This window comes from Conger conger, chromosome 18 (assembly GCF_963514075.1).
Source record: "Conger conger chromosome 18, fConCon1.1, whole genome shotgun sequence".
NCBI lineage: Eukaryota > Metazoa > Chordata > Actinopteri > Anguilliformes > Congridae > Conger > Conger conger.
Genome location: NC_083777.1, coordinates 15,641,215 through 15,657,876, shown reverse-complemented (window position 1 = coordinate 15,657,876; position 16,662 = coordinate 15,641,215). Strand labels below are relative to the sequence as shown.

Sequence of the window (16,662 nt, the reverse complement as noted above, 5' to 3'; positions counted from 1 at the left end):
CCTCTCCAAAAGTATTGGAACAGCATGGGTCAATTCTTTTGTTTTTGCTATATACTGAAGACAATTGAGTTTGAGGCCAAAAGCTGTACATGAGATGGCAGATCAGTATTTCAGCTTTTATTTCCTTGTATTTTGATCTTGATTTGTTAAACGGCTTAGAACATATAACCTTTTTTTTTAATCAGACCACCAAATCTTTAGATCAACAAAAGCATTGGAACATGTGTGACCAGTGTTTCTTGTTGCCCAGAAGTGTCCTGTTTGATTGATTTGTTGAACAATAAATAGTCTGAATGTCTACTCTTGGCCATGGGTTTTGCCTGTGAAGACTGCATTTGTGTTAGAAAAGATAAACCAACATGAATACCAGAGAGCTGTCTTTGGGAGAAAAGCAAGCCTAGAAAAGGCTTGATGGAGTTATTGCAAGCAAGGTATATGCTGCCAAATATGAAGTCTTATTTACTTCCAATACTTTGCTGACCTAAAAAAGGGGGAGGTGTGGATATGATATGTCAGTGACTTCTGTCTGCAGAAGACTTCACAAACAACTACAGAGGCTACACTGCAAGTTGCAAACCACTAGTTAGCTGCAAATACAGAATAATAATAATAATAATAATAATAATAATAATACTTTATTTATATACCATTTTTCAAAACAGTGTTACAAAGTGCTTCACAACAAACAGTGCTAAAAAGTAGTTCGTAACAAACAACAAATACAAAATAACAAAACAGAGTCAAATATAGTAATATATGGTGAATACAGTGTCACTGGTTAAAAGCAAGTCAAGGAACTGGCCAAGATCCAAACCATCCCCCTTCATCTGTGAAACGTGGTGGTAGGCGTGTTATGGTTTGAGCACGTATGGCTGCCACAGGTACTGGCTCACTTGTCTTCATTAATGATAAGTTATAGCCCCAGAGTTTATCCAAATGTCGGTAGTCTTCCAGACTCACGTAACTCTTCACAATACACAAATCCCTTGATAACTTTGGTATTATTAGAAAGCCTCTCCTCTTTTGGCTAGTTTCTAAAACTCAAACTTTTGGGGGTCAATAGTTTTGACACTTATGGTTAAGTGAACAGAAGCAAACCTGACCTCAAATGGTACAACATTAAACAAGAAACTTTTTACATTTCTTACAGTTTCCAAATAATACAAAAGGAAAAATGCCCTGTGCAAAAGAACACCTCCAGCTCAGAAATATTCTTCAGCCCCTTGCATGTAAGACATGTTTAAGATTTTCAATAATAAGTCTGGGGACTGTGGTGGCCATTCCAAAGCCTTCACCCATCTTTCCTGGAGGTACTTCATGGTTGATTTTGAGGTTTGCTTTGGATATTTGGTGGAATCCATTCTTCCTTCCACTCACACAATATTTCCTGTTCCCCCAGCTGCCACACAACAAGCATAATGGATCCAGCTCTATGCTTCACAGTTGCCAAGGTCTTCTTCTCTACCCCTTTTTCTCCAAACATACCTTCTTCGGGGGTGGCTAAAAAGTTCAATTTTGGTTTCATTAGTCCAAAGCACATTGTTCCAAAAGGCTTCAGCCTTCTCAGAGTTTTCTTTTGCATACTTCAGACACTTAATTTTGTGTTGAGGTTGTTCTTTCTGGCAACTCTGCCATATAAGTCTTTTTTGTTTAAAGTATGTTCTATTGTTGTACCAGGTCTCGGGGCATTCTGAAATCTTTTTTGACTTGAAATAGGTAGTTTGAAACATTCAGAGAGTTTTTGTAGCCCTCTCCTTCTTGGTGGAAATAAACCATTTTCATTCTGAAATCCTTGGACAACGTTTTAGAGGAACCCATGGTTGTTAACACCAGACAGAACAGCAATTGCAGTTGGATACTTTAGAAGGCATGGAGTTACTTAAGAAGTTCAGCTCTGAATTATGCTCACCTGACTCATTTAAATCACCTGTATCTGGGCCTTAGTAATTATATCTTTAAAAAATAATTAAAAAGAATAATCCAAAAGGGCTCCCAAACTTTTGCACAGGGCCCTTTTTATATATAATTGTATCATTTTAACGTTATATATTGCCTTAAAATGTGCAGAACGGTCTCATGTTTGGTCAGGATCACATACAGATTCATTGTAACAGACATTTAAACCAGTGTTTTTTTATTATATGCAGCCTGTTTTCTTCATTTTTATGAAGGGTGCCAATAATTCTGGAGCTCACTGTATATATCTCATTGTGCTGTGCCATGATATTGGAGTACAAAAAAATACATACTGTATTGCATTCAAGCCAAATGCACACTGATCACAATATGTGCATCCGTCTCATGGACTGCTATCAAAATATTTAGTATTGACAGGCATTCTGCTGATATTAAAGCAGGTCAATCAAAGCATGAGATTATAAAACAACAATGTAAAGAGATAATATGAAACTACGACATAATAATAAAAAACAGGAAATGGAGCATGAGGATGTTGATAATGGAATTTGACTGGAAATGTAGCCTAACTATACAATCAGAGCATTGTGTGTCAAAAATGCAGCACTTCTGTTTAAACTCCCCATTGGGGAATGTAATCTAAGTTAGTACACTACTGTCAATGTATCCAGCTGTTTAAATGAATGTAAACATGTAAAATGTAAACACTCTGGGTTGACCTACAGTGTAGAACTGTTTGAGTTAATTTTCCTCTGACCATGTTTCCATCTTAAATCAAGTGAAGCATATGCAAAATGCGCTTACAGATACTGTTGGATGCTTGTGATGCATGATTCATGACTGAAGTGGCATATATACATATAATTATATGTATCTGAAGCAGAGATTAATCAGTCGCACAGGAAGTATTGCAGGGAAGCACTTCCTGCCACAATGCTGCTCATGCATCCCAATCGTAACCTTGGGAACTTCAAAGGAGGCTGCTCCCTTTCTGTTTTCTGGTTTTCTCTTGTACCATTTTGCTCAGAGTATCTGATTTCTTCTGCTTCCCACCCTATATATCCATAGCTAATTATGTACTCTCTCTCTCTCTGATATGGCATCTCTACAATGAAACACTGTGTTTGTTATTTGAGTATTTGTCAGATGAATTAATACAGTACATAAATTATTCAGAGCAAGCTGCGAGAAGGGAAACTTCACAAAACGGATTTGTCAGTTGTGAATGGTTATGAAGTCTTGTCGCTTTTCATAATCAAACAACAATATAAATATAGTTTGCATATAGTATGCATGAAAGAATGGTGATGAAAAATCCCCTTGTAACTGTTCAACAGATGAAGAATCACTCTCCAGGATATAGGTGTAGACGACCATCAAGAGAATACTATGCCAACACAACCTCAATGGGTTCACTACAAGATGCAAACTCCTGGCAAGCCTCAATAATGGCCTGGTAACAGTTTGCAAAAATGTACATTAAAAAACCTTCTGTTCTGGAACAAAGTGTTATGGACAGATGAGATGAAGATCAATCCATACCAGAGTGATGGAAAGAGGGAACTGCTCATGATACTACCTCATCTGTCAAACATGGTGGAAGTAGTGTTATGGTTCATGGCTCATTTCAGGCAGTCATTGACTGCAAAGGATTTACAACAAAATTAGAAAATTATATCAGTTTGTGTTCATTTGTCCAAGTAATTTCTCCACTAAAATTGGGGGGACTATGTATAAAAAGAGTTGTAATTCCAACATTATTCCATATAGTGACTATCTTAATTCAACTGCAGAAGCAAAAACAACAACAAAAAAATCTGTCACTGTCCAAATACTTATGGACTGCAATGTCTATTTCTATCTGTGTCGTTTATCATATACAGAAAAGCCTCCATCACATGTATAATATCAATGACCACTTTTAAGTCTTTCATCTTTCCAATCAACAAACAATTTACACGGGGTGCCCTCTAAACAAAAGTTGTTACCAAAAGTGTCAATGGCATTACTTTAAAAGTGACTCTAACATTCAAACAAACAACTACCCAAACACACATTATAGCTGCCTTTTGGATTTCTTAGTGATGTGCATTGAAAATGGCTAAAGGAGATATTTCTGATGAGATCACATACAGCATAAGATTATTCAACTGCATAAGGAAGGTGAAAGTCAAAGTAAAATAAATTCCAAAACTGGAGTTAGAAAGATTATTGAAGGATTCAGATAAAATAGGACTCCTAACAACTGTGCCAGAACTGGTAGACCACCGAAACTAACACCATCACAAAGACAGTACTTAGTGTTAAAACATTGTTACACGACCATTTTAAATCCCTTCCTGTCATTGAAAAATGGTAAATGGTTGGCATTTATATAGCGCCTTTATCCAAAGCGCTGTACAATTGATGCTTCTCATTCACCCATTCATACACCCACTCACACACCGACGGCGATTGGCTGCCATGCAAGGCGCTGACCAGCTCGTCAGGAGCATTTGGGGGTTAGGTGTCTTGCTCAGGGACACTTCGACAGCCCGGGCGGGGGATCGAACCGGCAACCCTCCGACTGCGAGACGACTGCTCTTACTGCCTGAGCCATGTCGCTCACAAAAAAGCTCACTGACATGCTGACTCACCCCTTGCCTGTGTTTATAGTCCTTAAATTCGGGTTTCAAAATATACAGTTGACGGACTGACCCTTTGTACCAAAACATTTTAAAGTTGTAATAATAATTCAAGCTCATTTCTTGAAAATTGGTTATAACTGCCACAGCCAATGGCACTGGGGGGTGTGGGGGGGTTCAACATCAGCACGTTCACAGAGAATGGGAAGGGATAAACAGTGTTGTGGTTTCAGGGTGTTTGTTGCTGCAATTCCTACCTTGACCTTTATTACCTATTTTAACTTTAAAGAATTTATATTTGAGAGATCCTTACACAAAAATCAAGCTCCACTCAGAAGGTACAGTAGGTAATTAAGGATTTTTAACGGTAAAGAGAGGAACAACAACAACAGACAAATCAATGTTCATCCCTCCTCCTTCTCTATGAACGCGCTGATGTTGAACCCCCCACGACATTGGCTGTGGCAATTAGAACACATTTTTAAGAAATGAGCTGGAATTATTGGACAGCTATACAATGTTTTGGTACAATGTGTTGGTCCATCAACTGTATATTTTGAAACCCGAATTTAAGGACTATAAACACAGGCAAAGGGTGAGTCAACATGTCAGTGAGCCTTTTTCAATGATCATGTAACAATGTTTTAACACAAAAATCGTACCTATTGTACCTTTAAGAAATCCACAGGTGTTTCTGTCAATCCTTCCTCTGAAGAAAACGTAATGCTATGGGTCTGAAACAGCGATGCCCAATCATGTGCCATGGATGGCAGAGAGTATGCAGGTTTTCATTCTGACTGATCACCATCGGAACTCATTAATGAAGTCAGCCGGTGTTGTGACTGGTCGGAATGAAAACCTGCATAGTCTTGGCCCTGCCTGAAAGGATGTGTGGCTGTGAAAAAGTAGTAACGTTTATGGACTGATGAGTATACAGTTATTTGAGAATAAGAGAAGGCAGTATGTATTACGTCGAAGCAATTAAAGACTCTCAGAACCATGTCTTCAACCATCAGTCAAGCATGCTGTAGGATCAGTGGAAGCTTTGGGTTGTATAACAACATGTGGAGTTGGTGATTTGGTTTTGATTGAAAGCATCACAAATGCTGATGCACACAAAAAAAATCGTAATATATCACACAATACCCTCTGGACGTTTGACTGGGGGAAAATTCATTCTACAGCCAGATAATGTTTACAAGAAGTATGGAAAATATTCCTGCAGATTACTCAGAAAAACTCAAAGCGAGTCTTGCGAAAAGAATGGAAGCCGTGATAAAGGCAATGGGTTGACACTAAACATTGAAAAATGTGATATTGTACATTGTTTGTATTAAATATACAGTGCCATCAAAAGATATTTGCCCCCTTCCTGGTTTCCTCTATTGTTGCACAGGCTATTTGTCACACCGAATAGTTTCAGATCTTTAGACAAAATGTAATAGACAAAGGGAGCCTGAGTAAAAACAAAACACATTTTTAAAATTATTATTTAATTTAAAAAGTTATTAAACACCCATATAATCCATGTGAAAATGTCATATCCCTCTTAAATGTAATAACTGGTTGCATCACTTTTCACAGAAATAATTGCAACCAAACACGATTATGAATTATATTACTAATTTATTATTCAAAATATAAATTGGTAGGTTTTAGAGCATGAACTGTTCGTTTCATGTCCTGCCACACAGCATCTCTATTGGGTTAAGTTTAAGTGAGAAATTACTTTATCACAGGGGTGATCGATAACATTTTTCATTAAATAAATGAAATAATTGTAAAAGATGTTTCTTTGTTGTTGTTTTTTTACAGTTGATTTGCTCTTGGACCAGGCCTGACTTCTGCTTCCACCAACAAATATCCTCAGGGTAAACTTAAATACTGCCGTGTTTAGTTTGACCATTACTTCATTACATTTTATGGAATTATTATACCCTTTATGTGCGTAAAGGGTTTGATTTTCACAGTACCTCTAGCTCATATAATTTTCTGATTCGGAAATTAACATGAGTCATATTATGAAAATGCTAATTTAATATCGCGATATTATTCATCTGTTTCTTTGACATCTTGTGAACTTTAGAACTTAATTTGGTTCAATATACAGGTTATAATGATGGAGGTATGATGACTGCTGCGCATATGTGAAGACTACGATGAAATAATTATGCAAACACGATTTTAATTGTACTATAAAGCTTGATGCTCAGTCACAGGCTGTGTTGTGCCTATCATGCTGCTGAATAGAAGCATCTGACAAATTACTAAATAATCGGCTACATAATTTAACACGTAGACATGGAGTCAATTCAGAATTTTGGGGTCGTGACGCTCCAGTTACCGATCATCCAGTTTTCCTCATAAGCTCATCCCGTTCACAGTGCCATCCATATCCACCCCATGGCCAGGATCTGCAAATAAATGTCCGTAGTTTAGCGCCTGCAAATCCAATCATTACAGCCAATGAAGTCATGTGATACAACTGTGCAAAGTACAATTATGTTAGAAGTTTTTTTTCTTGTTGCTTTTAATCAATTCTGCGCATACTCTGGTAGGAAATTATTGTACCAGGGTGAGTCATTCATCTCCATGATACATCATTTTAGAAGCTTGTCCTCTTAAAATAAATCTGAGTTAATCTCTGTACAATATCAGCAATGATTTAAAAGGTGTGTTTAATGATAGTTAAAACATATTTTCCCCCTTTTTTACAAGTTGTAGTTCCTGTGCAATAGTACATGAATCGGCACCTCCGATTGGATGTATGAGAACTGCGGAGTGTAAGGGGAGTTTCAATTGGCAAGAGTATTCATGCATGTGTCCACAGCGGAGTATTGTAAAGAGTCCTGTTCAACAATGGAGGAGACTAACTTTACGGCGTCCTGATTGAAGTACGAATAACTTTAAAATCATCCAATAAAGACTGATCCACGCATATTTCTGTTACGTTGCATGTTGAGTGTGTTGGGGTAAGTTTCAGATTATTTAAATCTCATCGCTTTCAGATTTCTGAATTTTCCTAACCCGTGTTAGCCAAGCTTTCTGACTGATTAGGCAGGCTGACAGCAAGGCAAATGGCTCAATGGTAATCAGTTTTCTAACAAAATGAGATCCCGATTTATCTTGAAGTTATGAAACACTTCCCTCTGCTAGCAATCTAGTAAAGTGGCGCCCGTTAAGTTCTCTGTTTTTTATATACTTTGTTATCGTGTTACTTGACTTGTTGGATTGACAGCAGCATAGGAAAAACTGCCCTGCATTTATAACCAACGATTTTAACTAAGTTAGTGAAACAAAAAGATCATTTATTTAGATAGCACTTGATACCACTACATAAAGAGAACGAACACAGCTGTTTCTCCTATTTCACGAATCTATTTGGCACGCAGAGGAGGATCCAACCCGCAAAACCAATAGGAGGTTGTTTGCAGTTTAATCAAAGTGGTTTCACTGGCGCATGTCAAGCGACAGCCAACCTAAATTGAATTGGTGCAAAGCGACTGAAAAGTCCATTAGCCACGTTTGAACCAAAGCATCTTTAGAATGGGTAGTGCACGGATCCCTGCTACGTACGACTTTTAGAATACATATATCCGTTGTCCTCTTTTGTGTTGCAGGCAAGGCCAACACTCTCCAATGGAGCTGGAGGTGCAGTGGTGGAAAGGCCAACTTGCCGGGGACATATACCAAGCTCTTCGGTACAAAGTAGGGAGAATAATTATTTACTCAGTAGGGAGAATATTTACTCAGTTGTCATTTTGTTGTCGATAATTTCACTCGTTCTCATTTGTGAGGTGAGGTGTTAGTTCTGGTGGATTTTTTATTGTAAGATTTTATCACCGCATAAATGATAACATGGAAGTTTACAGCATTCCATTGACACCAGTTACGACGGGGTTGTCAAACTGTGTCTATGTAGATTGGTTTTTGTACCAGCCAATTACCCCTGGCTTAATGCTTGTCTCTTAATCAATTACACTGTCTCATAACGCCGGTTACGAATTGCCACTGGTGTTTTATATTTGCTGTCTTTAGCAGTAGGAACATTTTTTGGGAAAATGGCAAATTGGGAAAATAGTTTAGTTTATATGGCATTATTTTGTTTTTCCCAAAGTAAATCATCGATTTGGAACTGAATTCCACACCCTTGAATTAGAAATAAGATTAAATTCAAATAAATCTATGCACTACTGTTGATTGGTGTTTGATAATTAAATTGAGATTAGGACTATGCAAAAATGTGCAGATGGCAGAAATGTGAATCATTTGAGTGTTGGTGGATGTGCATTTTTCTCGCTTGGGCCGTGTTTAGAATCGTATTGATACAAAATGCTGAAGAAATGCGCTGGCTTTGCTTGGTTCTGGGGTACAGATAGGAACACTTATTTTAAGTTTACCTTTCACTCAGGAGCTCAAGTTGCCTACCTACAAAGGGCAGTCACCTCAACTCAGCCTGAGGAGGTACTTTGCGGATCTAATTGCCATTGTGAGTAATCGCTTCAGGCTTTGCCCCACGGCAAGGCACCTGGCTGTCTACCTGCTGGACCTGGTCATGGATCGCTATGACATCTCTGTGCAGCAGCTGCACATGGTGGCCCTCTCCTGTCTGCTTCTGGCCAGTAAGTACAGGGCACTGTACACATCATGACCACGTCACCCACACATCATCAAACTTAAAATCGGAATTCTTAAATTCAGTCCTTTTCTTGTTCCTAATTATCTAAGGATTCAGTGCTGTACTGTAGATTGATCTGCTTAGAAAATGGTCAGAATTTTCTTCATATTTTATTCAGTAGTTTTACTCACTATTTTATAGCAGTGGTTTCCAAACTTTTTGATTCCTGTACTCTTACACATTGGGAGAGTAAAATGTTTTTTATATCAATACACCTGCATACAGTGGCTTGCAAAAGCCCTGCTATTTAGTGAAAATACCAAATGGCTTACTCAACATTTTATTCCAAACCCAAATGCTGGAACTGAAGACTTCTCAAAGGGTAAAAAAAAATAAAATAAAATAAAAATTATGTTAATGTCAGCTAAAAAAGAAAGAAAGAAGGATTGCATAAGTATTCTGACCCTTTTTCTATGGCAGCCTTAATTTAGGTGTAAAAAGTACCTTAACGAGCCACTCAATTAGTATAATGGCCTTGGCCTGTGTGCAATAGTTGTGGTTCAGAATAAATAACAGAAGATCACAGCATAAAAAGGCCTGTCTCTGTGAGATTCATCACTCAGGAACTGAATTTGAAACGAGGACTTCAAGGACATTAAGTTATTGAAAAGCACAGATCAAGAGAAGGGTGCAGAAGCATCAGTCTGAACTTCCCTGTGAGTGTAGTCTACCCAAATCCTGAGGCAAGCAGGAAAGCTACTGTGAGGCCAACAACAGCTTTGAACAAGATCAATGGCTGACAAGCTGCTGTGGTTAGATGAGACAAAGATCTAACCTTCTGGCCTTAATGGCAAGTGTTTCTTTTGGCACAAGCCCATCACTTCCAGACCATCACTGCAGTGAAGCATGGTGGTGGCAGCATCAGGCTGTGGGGCCGGTTCTCATCAGCAGGGACTGGGAACATTGTTTAGACTAAAGAAAATTTGATGGTCCAAAATACAAACAAATGCAACAGAGAAACCTGTTTCAGTCTGCTAAAGGCTGGGGTTGAAATTCATCTTTCAGCAGAGCAATGATCCAAAGCTACCCTGGAGCCAAAGAATGTGAATGTCTTAGAGTGGCCCAGTCAAAATCCTGTTGAGAATCTGTGGCAGGACTTGAAAACTGCTGTCCACAAGTGGATTCCACAGTCAACTTAGGACAGCTGGAGCAGATATCCCACGAAGAATGAGGAAATATTGCACCAAGTCAGTGTGAAAAATTGGCCCAAAAATACTTGCAGCTGTATTGCTCGTTGCCTTTCCCTCAATTATTGAGTTCAAGGGTCTGAATACTTCTGTAATCCTTATTTAATGTTTCCTCTTAAGTTTTTGCTGATATTACCTGAAACTAAAATTTCCCTTTGAAGTTTTCGTTTTGAGCATACAGATTTAAAAAATAAAATTAAAAAAGAAATACATTTGAATACATTTACAAACCACTCTATATGGTAAAATTGGACCGTTGTTCCTGTCAACCGAATATTCATATTCATTAAGCTATTAATGTCCTAATGATAATGATGATAATAATAATAACAATAATGTGTAATTCCAGGTAAGTTTGAAGAGAGGGAAGATCGTGTCCCTAAGCTGGACATGCTGAACAGTCTGGACTGCATGAGCTCCATGAATCTTGTGCTGACCAAACAGAGTCTGCTTCACATGGAGCTCCTGCTGCTGGAGACCTTTCAGTGGAACCTGTACCTGCCCACGGCCGCCCACTTCATCGAGTACTACCTGTCCATCACCGTGCAGGAGTCTGACCTGCACGGCGGCTGGCCCGTGGCCAGCCTGGAGAAGACGGGCCTGTACGTGGCCAAGTACGCCGATTACTTCCTGGAGGTGTCACTCCAAGGTGGGCCCCGCCTCTCCTTGGCTTTTCCGCTGTCTGGATTCAAAGAATGTTTCATTCAACCGGTATCATCACTGGTCCAAAGAAGGGTCCGCTCATTCCAATCACTTATTTTATCCTTCCTTGTCTCCTTGTTCTTTGCATGTCCCAGAAATCGATAGAGTTCCGCCATATTTAAGGACGTTTCAGTCCCTTAAATGTTCCTTCAAGGAGTTGGGAGCAGGAGCTATGAGGGCCCTGAAGATTTCTTGAGCGTGTTCCTTCCGAGATTTCTTCCATTAGGGATTTCTTTATTTACCTCACTGCTTGCTTTGTTGTTTTTCCTTAATTCTCCTTCTGTTACTGTGTGAAGACTATTTCTGATAGTTCTCTGTAAAAAGCACTTTAGAAACGTAATTGCGTTCCCTCCCGTCTTCCTTCAGACCAGGTGTTCCTGAACTACGCGCCCTCGCTGGTGGCCGCGGCGTGCGTGGCGTCCTCCCGGATCATCCTGCGCCTGTCCCCGTCCTGGCCTTCCCGTCTGCAGCGCCTCACCGTGTACTCCTGGGACCACCTGTCCGCCTGCACCGAGCACCTCCTCATGTGAGTCTCCCCCCGCTCCCTTACGTTTGGAAACACTGTGGCTCATTCACTTTTGAAAGGCTCATTGCCTTTTGAAGTCAAACAAATGTTTGTGTGAGAGGGACAGGACACGCTGATCAACATCACTGTTCTGTCATACCGTACAGTAGTCAGCCCTAGTTAATTGTCTAATTTCAGAAATTGAATAACGCTGTCTCTGCCTAGGATTAGGAGCAGTTTGTTTTGTTTCTTCATCCTTCATTTTTTGCCAATAAACTAAATTGTTTTAGACTACTCTTACAGTTTGGCCAGTCTAGTGCTTTAGGTTTTCTACAATCTGATCCTTGTGTTATTAGAAAGCTGTTAGTTTCTTATCGATCGAAAGCGACCAATAGGCACGTTGCTCCTTGTAATCCTTGATTGGCTGGCACTGCACTCGAGTGTTTCATACTGCACATCCCTGCTATTGGTGTATCCATGGCTCACTCCTGTGTTTTTCTTTTGAATGGTAGTGCGCATGACAATGATGCGAAAGAGGCCAGCAGGCAGAAGCATCAGCAGCCGAGCCCCCAGCCCGGCCAGACGCTGTTCTCCGTGCAGGGACCGGTGTCCACCTTGCCCCACTACCTGTCCCGGCCCGCCCAGCACTTCCCCCCGCAGACCTGCCAGCCCGTCCCCGTCTCCACCCACAGCTCCGCTCCCTTCCTGCCGCTCCCCAACGCACAGCAGTCAGGCGCCCAATCACACGGCCACGTCCAGCCCGTCGGCCACGCCCATCCCGCCCCTCTGGATGCCAAAGCCAGCGTCCCTTTTAGCCGGGGCTACCAAGTCAACACACACTACACCTGTGCGGCCCCCTGCTTTGATAGATGATCATTGGGAACCGGTCACAAACGGAGCTTAGGGTGGGGTGAGTGGGAGAATATGAGGCGGAGAAGTAGCTTTATTTTTCTTCAGGCATTTTTTTTTTCTTGGCAGTGGGCCAGGTTAACTGAGCCATAGAGCAGTATTAATCTTCAAACTGTTTTTAATTTAAAAAGTACAGGAGAGAATGTGAAAAAAATCCCTTCAGCACTGTATTGTAAAATATGGTTTAAGTTTACATGTTTTGTGCAATATAATTACTTTTTTGCTTTCTTGTAGAACCTCTTTTTATTCTTTTTTTTTTTTTTTTTTCCTTGAACACATTTCAAAGCAGGCATACTCGTCTAATAACAGATGAAGATGGGGTGTCGTAACTATCATTTAAGAAGGCGTCTATGTCCAGCCCAGTATGTCTTAAAGCACAGCTACCTCTGAAATGTTGAATGTATATTTTTGAAATACTTAAATTATTATTTTCATACTTTATATTGGACTGTCTGTTTATTTTCTTCATTAACCTGTGTTGAGTACTTATGGGTGGCCAGTTTCAGTCTATGTCTGAAGGATGTTTTCTGATGGATCTGTGATATAATGGCTGAACAGGAAATGCACACTAGCTTTCCATGGTATGCTACCTCATTAAATTCTCAATGTAGCTCCTAGCTCCTTCTGGGTTTTTTGACAGTATTGTTTTCATCTCTGTAAATATTTTTTGTATGACTGTTCTGCAATGCTGTAATTGTTGTATAAATGTTCCATATTTACATCTGCATGTGAATTTACAATGAGTGCCGTGCACTTTAAAAAATCAATAATAAAAAAAAACAAAAAAACAACCATTTTAAATAAAAGGTAACTTGTGACTTCTATTCTTATATCTTGTTTTTCTTTTAGTTTCAGCTGTCCATTAATGTTTCATATGTCATTCTTTAAAAAAAGGAATTACAAGTACACATCCAAGTAAATTTAAGAATTTAGTGGATAAATTACGGGGTATCTAATCTCACATTTACTATATTTACTTGACCAAATACACTAAATACATGGTCATTTCAGGGGGAAGCTTGTTTGGAAGGTCGACTATGCAGGGCAATGATTGAGCAGGAGCTTATGAAGCCTTAATGGTGTGATCACCTGTGGCCATTCTATTTTTTGGACCACAATAAGGCAATAACGGTACAGGAAGTATAAAAATGAGGAAAACACCTAACGGTACAGGAAGTATAAAAATGAGGAAAACACCTAATGGAACTGAGGGTTTAGCTTGGTTCAGTTGCTGATGAAGCGTAATGAGCACAACCTGAGCTGATTACTAATCAACTTCAGTTGTGTTTGGCTGTGTGCGGCTGGCACTGTTCCCGGTGCTGAAAGCATGTCAGGTAGTGGGAGTATTGGGTGCCGCTGACAGCAGCCAAACCTCATCGCCAACTTCCCCCAACCCTGCCCAGTATCTAATTATTCACACCATTTTCAAACTGCAAATATGGAATCCTCCCCAGGCGATGAACTGACTGCGGCAGGTCAGGCTCACAGTCGATAAGCAGGACTGAGGTTTTGAAGAACCCTATGAACCAACCTCATGGTGATCTACATGACAGTCCTGCTGCAGTTGATACAGTCTGGTACATTGTATGCGCGCTAACATGCCTCTGAAATTGGTAAGTCCACCAGTTGAAACAGCTTGCAGTTACAAGAGTTAACACTAGATGGCGATAATTTACAAATAAATATGTAAGGCAGGCATTCATTCTTCCCTCAAATCAGTGATACAGACCTGCAGTAACAGAAATGTAGAATATTTGGCCACCAGCGGCATTAATCAATTATCTTCCAGATAGAAAAGAGAATCTAGCAGCACTGTTGGTCTCGACGTCCAGATATAAGATGCTCCCAAAACTAAGCATAAAGGTTCATATGTACAACATTTGATTACATTTGTACATGGTGCACATATTTCTCATGATTCCGCAAGACTTATTAATCAAAGTTGATTGCTTTGATTATAATGATCTGCTCGATATACAGCACAGCACAGTAGTATGTTTAAAGCTGGGTTCACAGTTTATATAATGCAGTGTGATAATGCTGCTGTTTGCACCTGGCTCTCTGTCTGTATATTATGGGATGTTCAGGCATTGGCTGCAGGGCAAGCATATCTGTGGAGGAAAGCTAAATCTGGCACAACATCACAAGCTTACTGAGGTGTATGCAGCAGAGTAAAAAAAGAGTAGTGCTGACCTGCTTAAGTTCCACCTAGAGAAACACTGTTATTCTACGCAGAGACAAACCTTTAATACATATTGTTGGCTGGTAAACATTATTTTTAAATATTAGGGAATTGGAAAATTCAAACATGATTTGGAGAATCAGGCACATTTGAAGGCTATTGATATTACAAAAAGGTTTTGGACAAACTAACATATTTTCCAGAATATGTTACATTGGCAATAATACACAGATTTATGGAAACTTAGAGCACATACTGATGGAGATGCCTTGATTTGAAAATTGGGTTGGGTTGGGTTGTAGTTTTCGATGCACAAACACTGCAAAGAAAATGCAAATACAGCCCACAATGCTGTCCCTACAATGACACATTAACCTCTATTCTTGTCCCACATACTCAACTGGTATTGTTGGGACAAAAATGCATGTTACTGTGCTCTTGTAAGGACATACCTTACCTTATTTGTCATTGCATGTCATTGTATGTATAGCTTGTCATTGTATGGATGGTTTAATGATTACATGTTATTGTAGGGACAGAGTTACTGTACATTGCATGTTCCTTTTGTTTGTATGTATACGCATGTTCTTGCAGTGGACAGTGCTGGTTTGGAGAAACCAACAAGTCCCTAAAAAAACAGAAAATCATGGGGACCATGCAATAACATGCAATGCAGTCTACGACGTTACCAGAACACCATAACATGTATTCATATCCAGCAAGAGCATTTGAGCATGTGAGATGCTCCTGTCTGGCTGCAATAAGGCCTTTTGTTCCAAAGCCCCAAGCCTCCTCTTAGTCACCTCAGGAGTTCTGATAACTCTTTGGATGCACACCACTCTGACTTTCTCATTGTGTTTTATCAGGCTTTCCATATATTTTATTTGCATTATTACAATATTTCAATATCAACCCATCAGTATAAACATTTCCATCTATTCCTATGTGGGGATGGAATAAATGGAGTTCAATTTATTACCAAACTCTGAGCTATTGGGTCAAGTACCTTGATGACATCAAGAATGAATGGCCAATGTTTTAGTCTCATTGTATATCTCCTCCCATAGTTTCATGAGATATTCATACAGAGACTTGTAGCATTACCTGTGTGGCAGTATGGTGGTGCATTCACCTTGCAACACCAATCACAATCTCAATCTTGATGTGAGTTCATACCGGATCATCAGGTTAAAAGGGTAAAAGGGCAAAAGGTTCACCCAATTTATCAGTTATTCTGGACAATTAAGCATAGCAACAAAAAGGAGAAGAATGCATTTTTCTCTTCCTCAAAATGTTAAGTCCATTTCCAATAAGACTGCTCAGAGTCTTCACAGCATATTTGGTCAATGTAAAATATATGTGCAATTACTTGCGTGGTCAAGCAAACATTCACTATTGGGTGGATTTTATTCAATATGGTAAAATGATGTTAACAGTAACTCGAAATTTACATGGGCTCCACATTGTTACAGTTAAGAGACCATAGCTTTAATATACCTGAAGTAAACCGGTGCCATGGCGAAACAGGAACGTATATACTAGTCCCTGTTTATGTAAATGTATTGATGCCAATTCTTTCGGTCAGGAAAACAACTAAGTCAGCATTTGGAAAACTTTGATATAAGCCGCTGACTTTCTGACGATAATAAAAAACTTTATGTATTTAGTGAGAACTAACCTGTCTACGTGGATCTTAAATGACAACTCAAATTGCACTTTACCAGACTGATGCTGTATTTGCACAAATTAAATCCGTAATACTAGTAAACCAAATACAGCAAACACCATTAACATCGTGAATGATACCTTTTGACATTTCCGTAAAAAAACCCCACACTTGTATGCTACTCCTCGCTTCTTAATCATTGCAATGTTCTTAACACAAGAAGGCGTGTTAATCTGTATGATTGATGTAAATGGGGCGGGTCTTGTTCCGTCTGCGAAAGGATTACCATTTC

At 39.4% G+C, this 16,662-nt stretch overlaps 1 protein-coding gene across 1 annotated transcript; it reads left to right on the top strand.

Moving 5' to 3' along the window:
* The first annotated feature begins 7,074 nt into the window (after positions 1-7,074).
* Positions 7,075-13,305, top strand: ccnj (cyclin J). Its single transcript, XM_061228579.1, has 7 exons — positions 7,075-7,116; positions 7,372-7,513; positions 8,162-8,249; positions 8,953-9,163; positions 10,756-11,055; positions 11,475-11,634; positions 12,126-13,305. Exons 2-7 carry the CDS (start codon positions 7,497-7,499, stop codon positions 12,484-12,486), a joined length of 1,137 nt encoding a protein of 378 aa, XP_061084563.1. The 5' UTR covers positions 7,075-7,116; positions 7,372-7,496; the 3' UTR covers positions 12,487-13,305.
* The last annotated feature ends 3,357 nt before the right edge of the window (positions 13,306-16,662 follow it).

What these genes read in the sequence shown, in the direction of transcription:
- ccnj (XM_061228579.1), top strand. An exon ending in CTCCTGTCTGCTTCTGGCCA is followed by an intron (nt 9,164 to 10,755) that starts GTAAGTACAGGG and finishes GTGTAATTCCAG; the next exon opens with GTAAGTTTGAAGAGAGGGAA. An exon ending in TGCACCGAGCACCTCCTCAT is followed by an intron (nt 11,635 to 12,125) that starts GTGAGTCTCCCC and finishes TTTGAATGGTAG; the next exon opens with TGCGCATGACAATGATGCGA.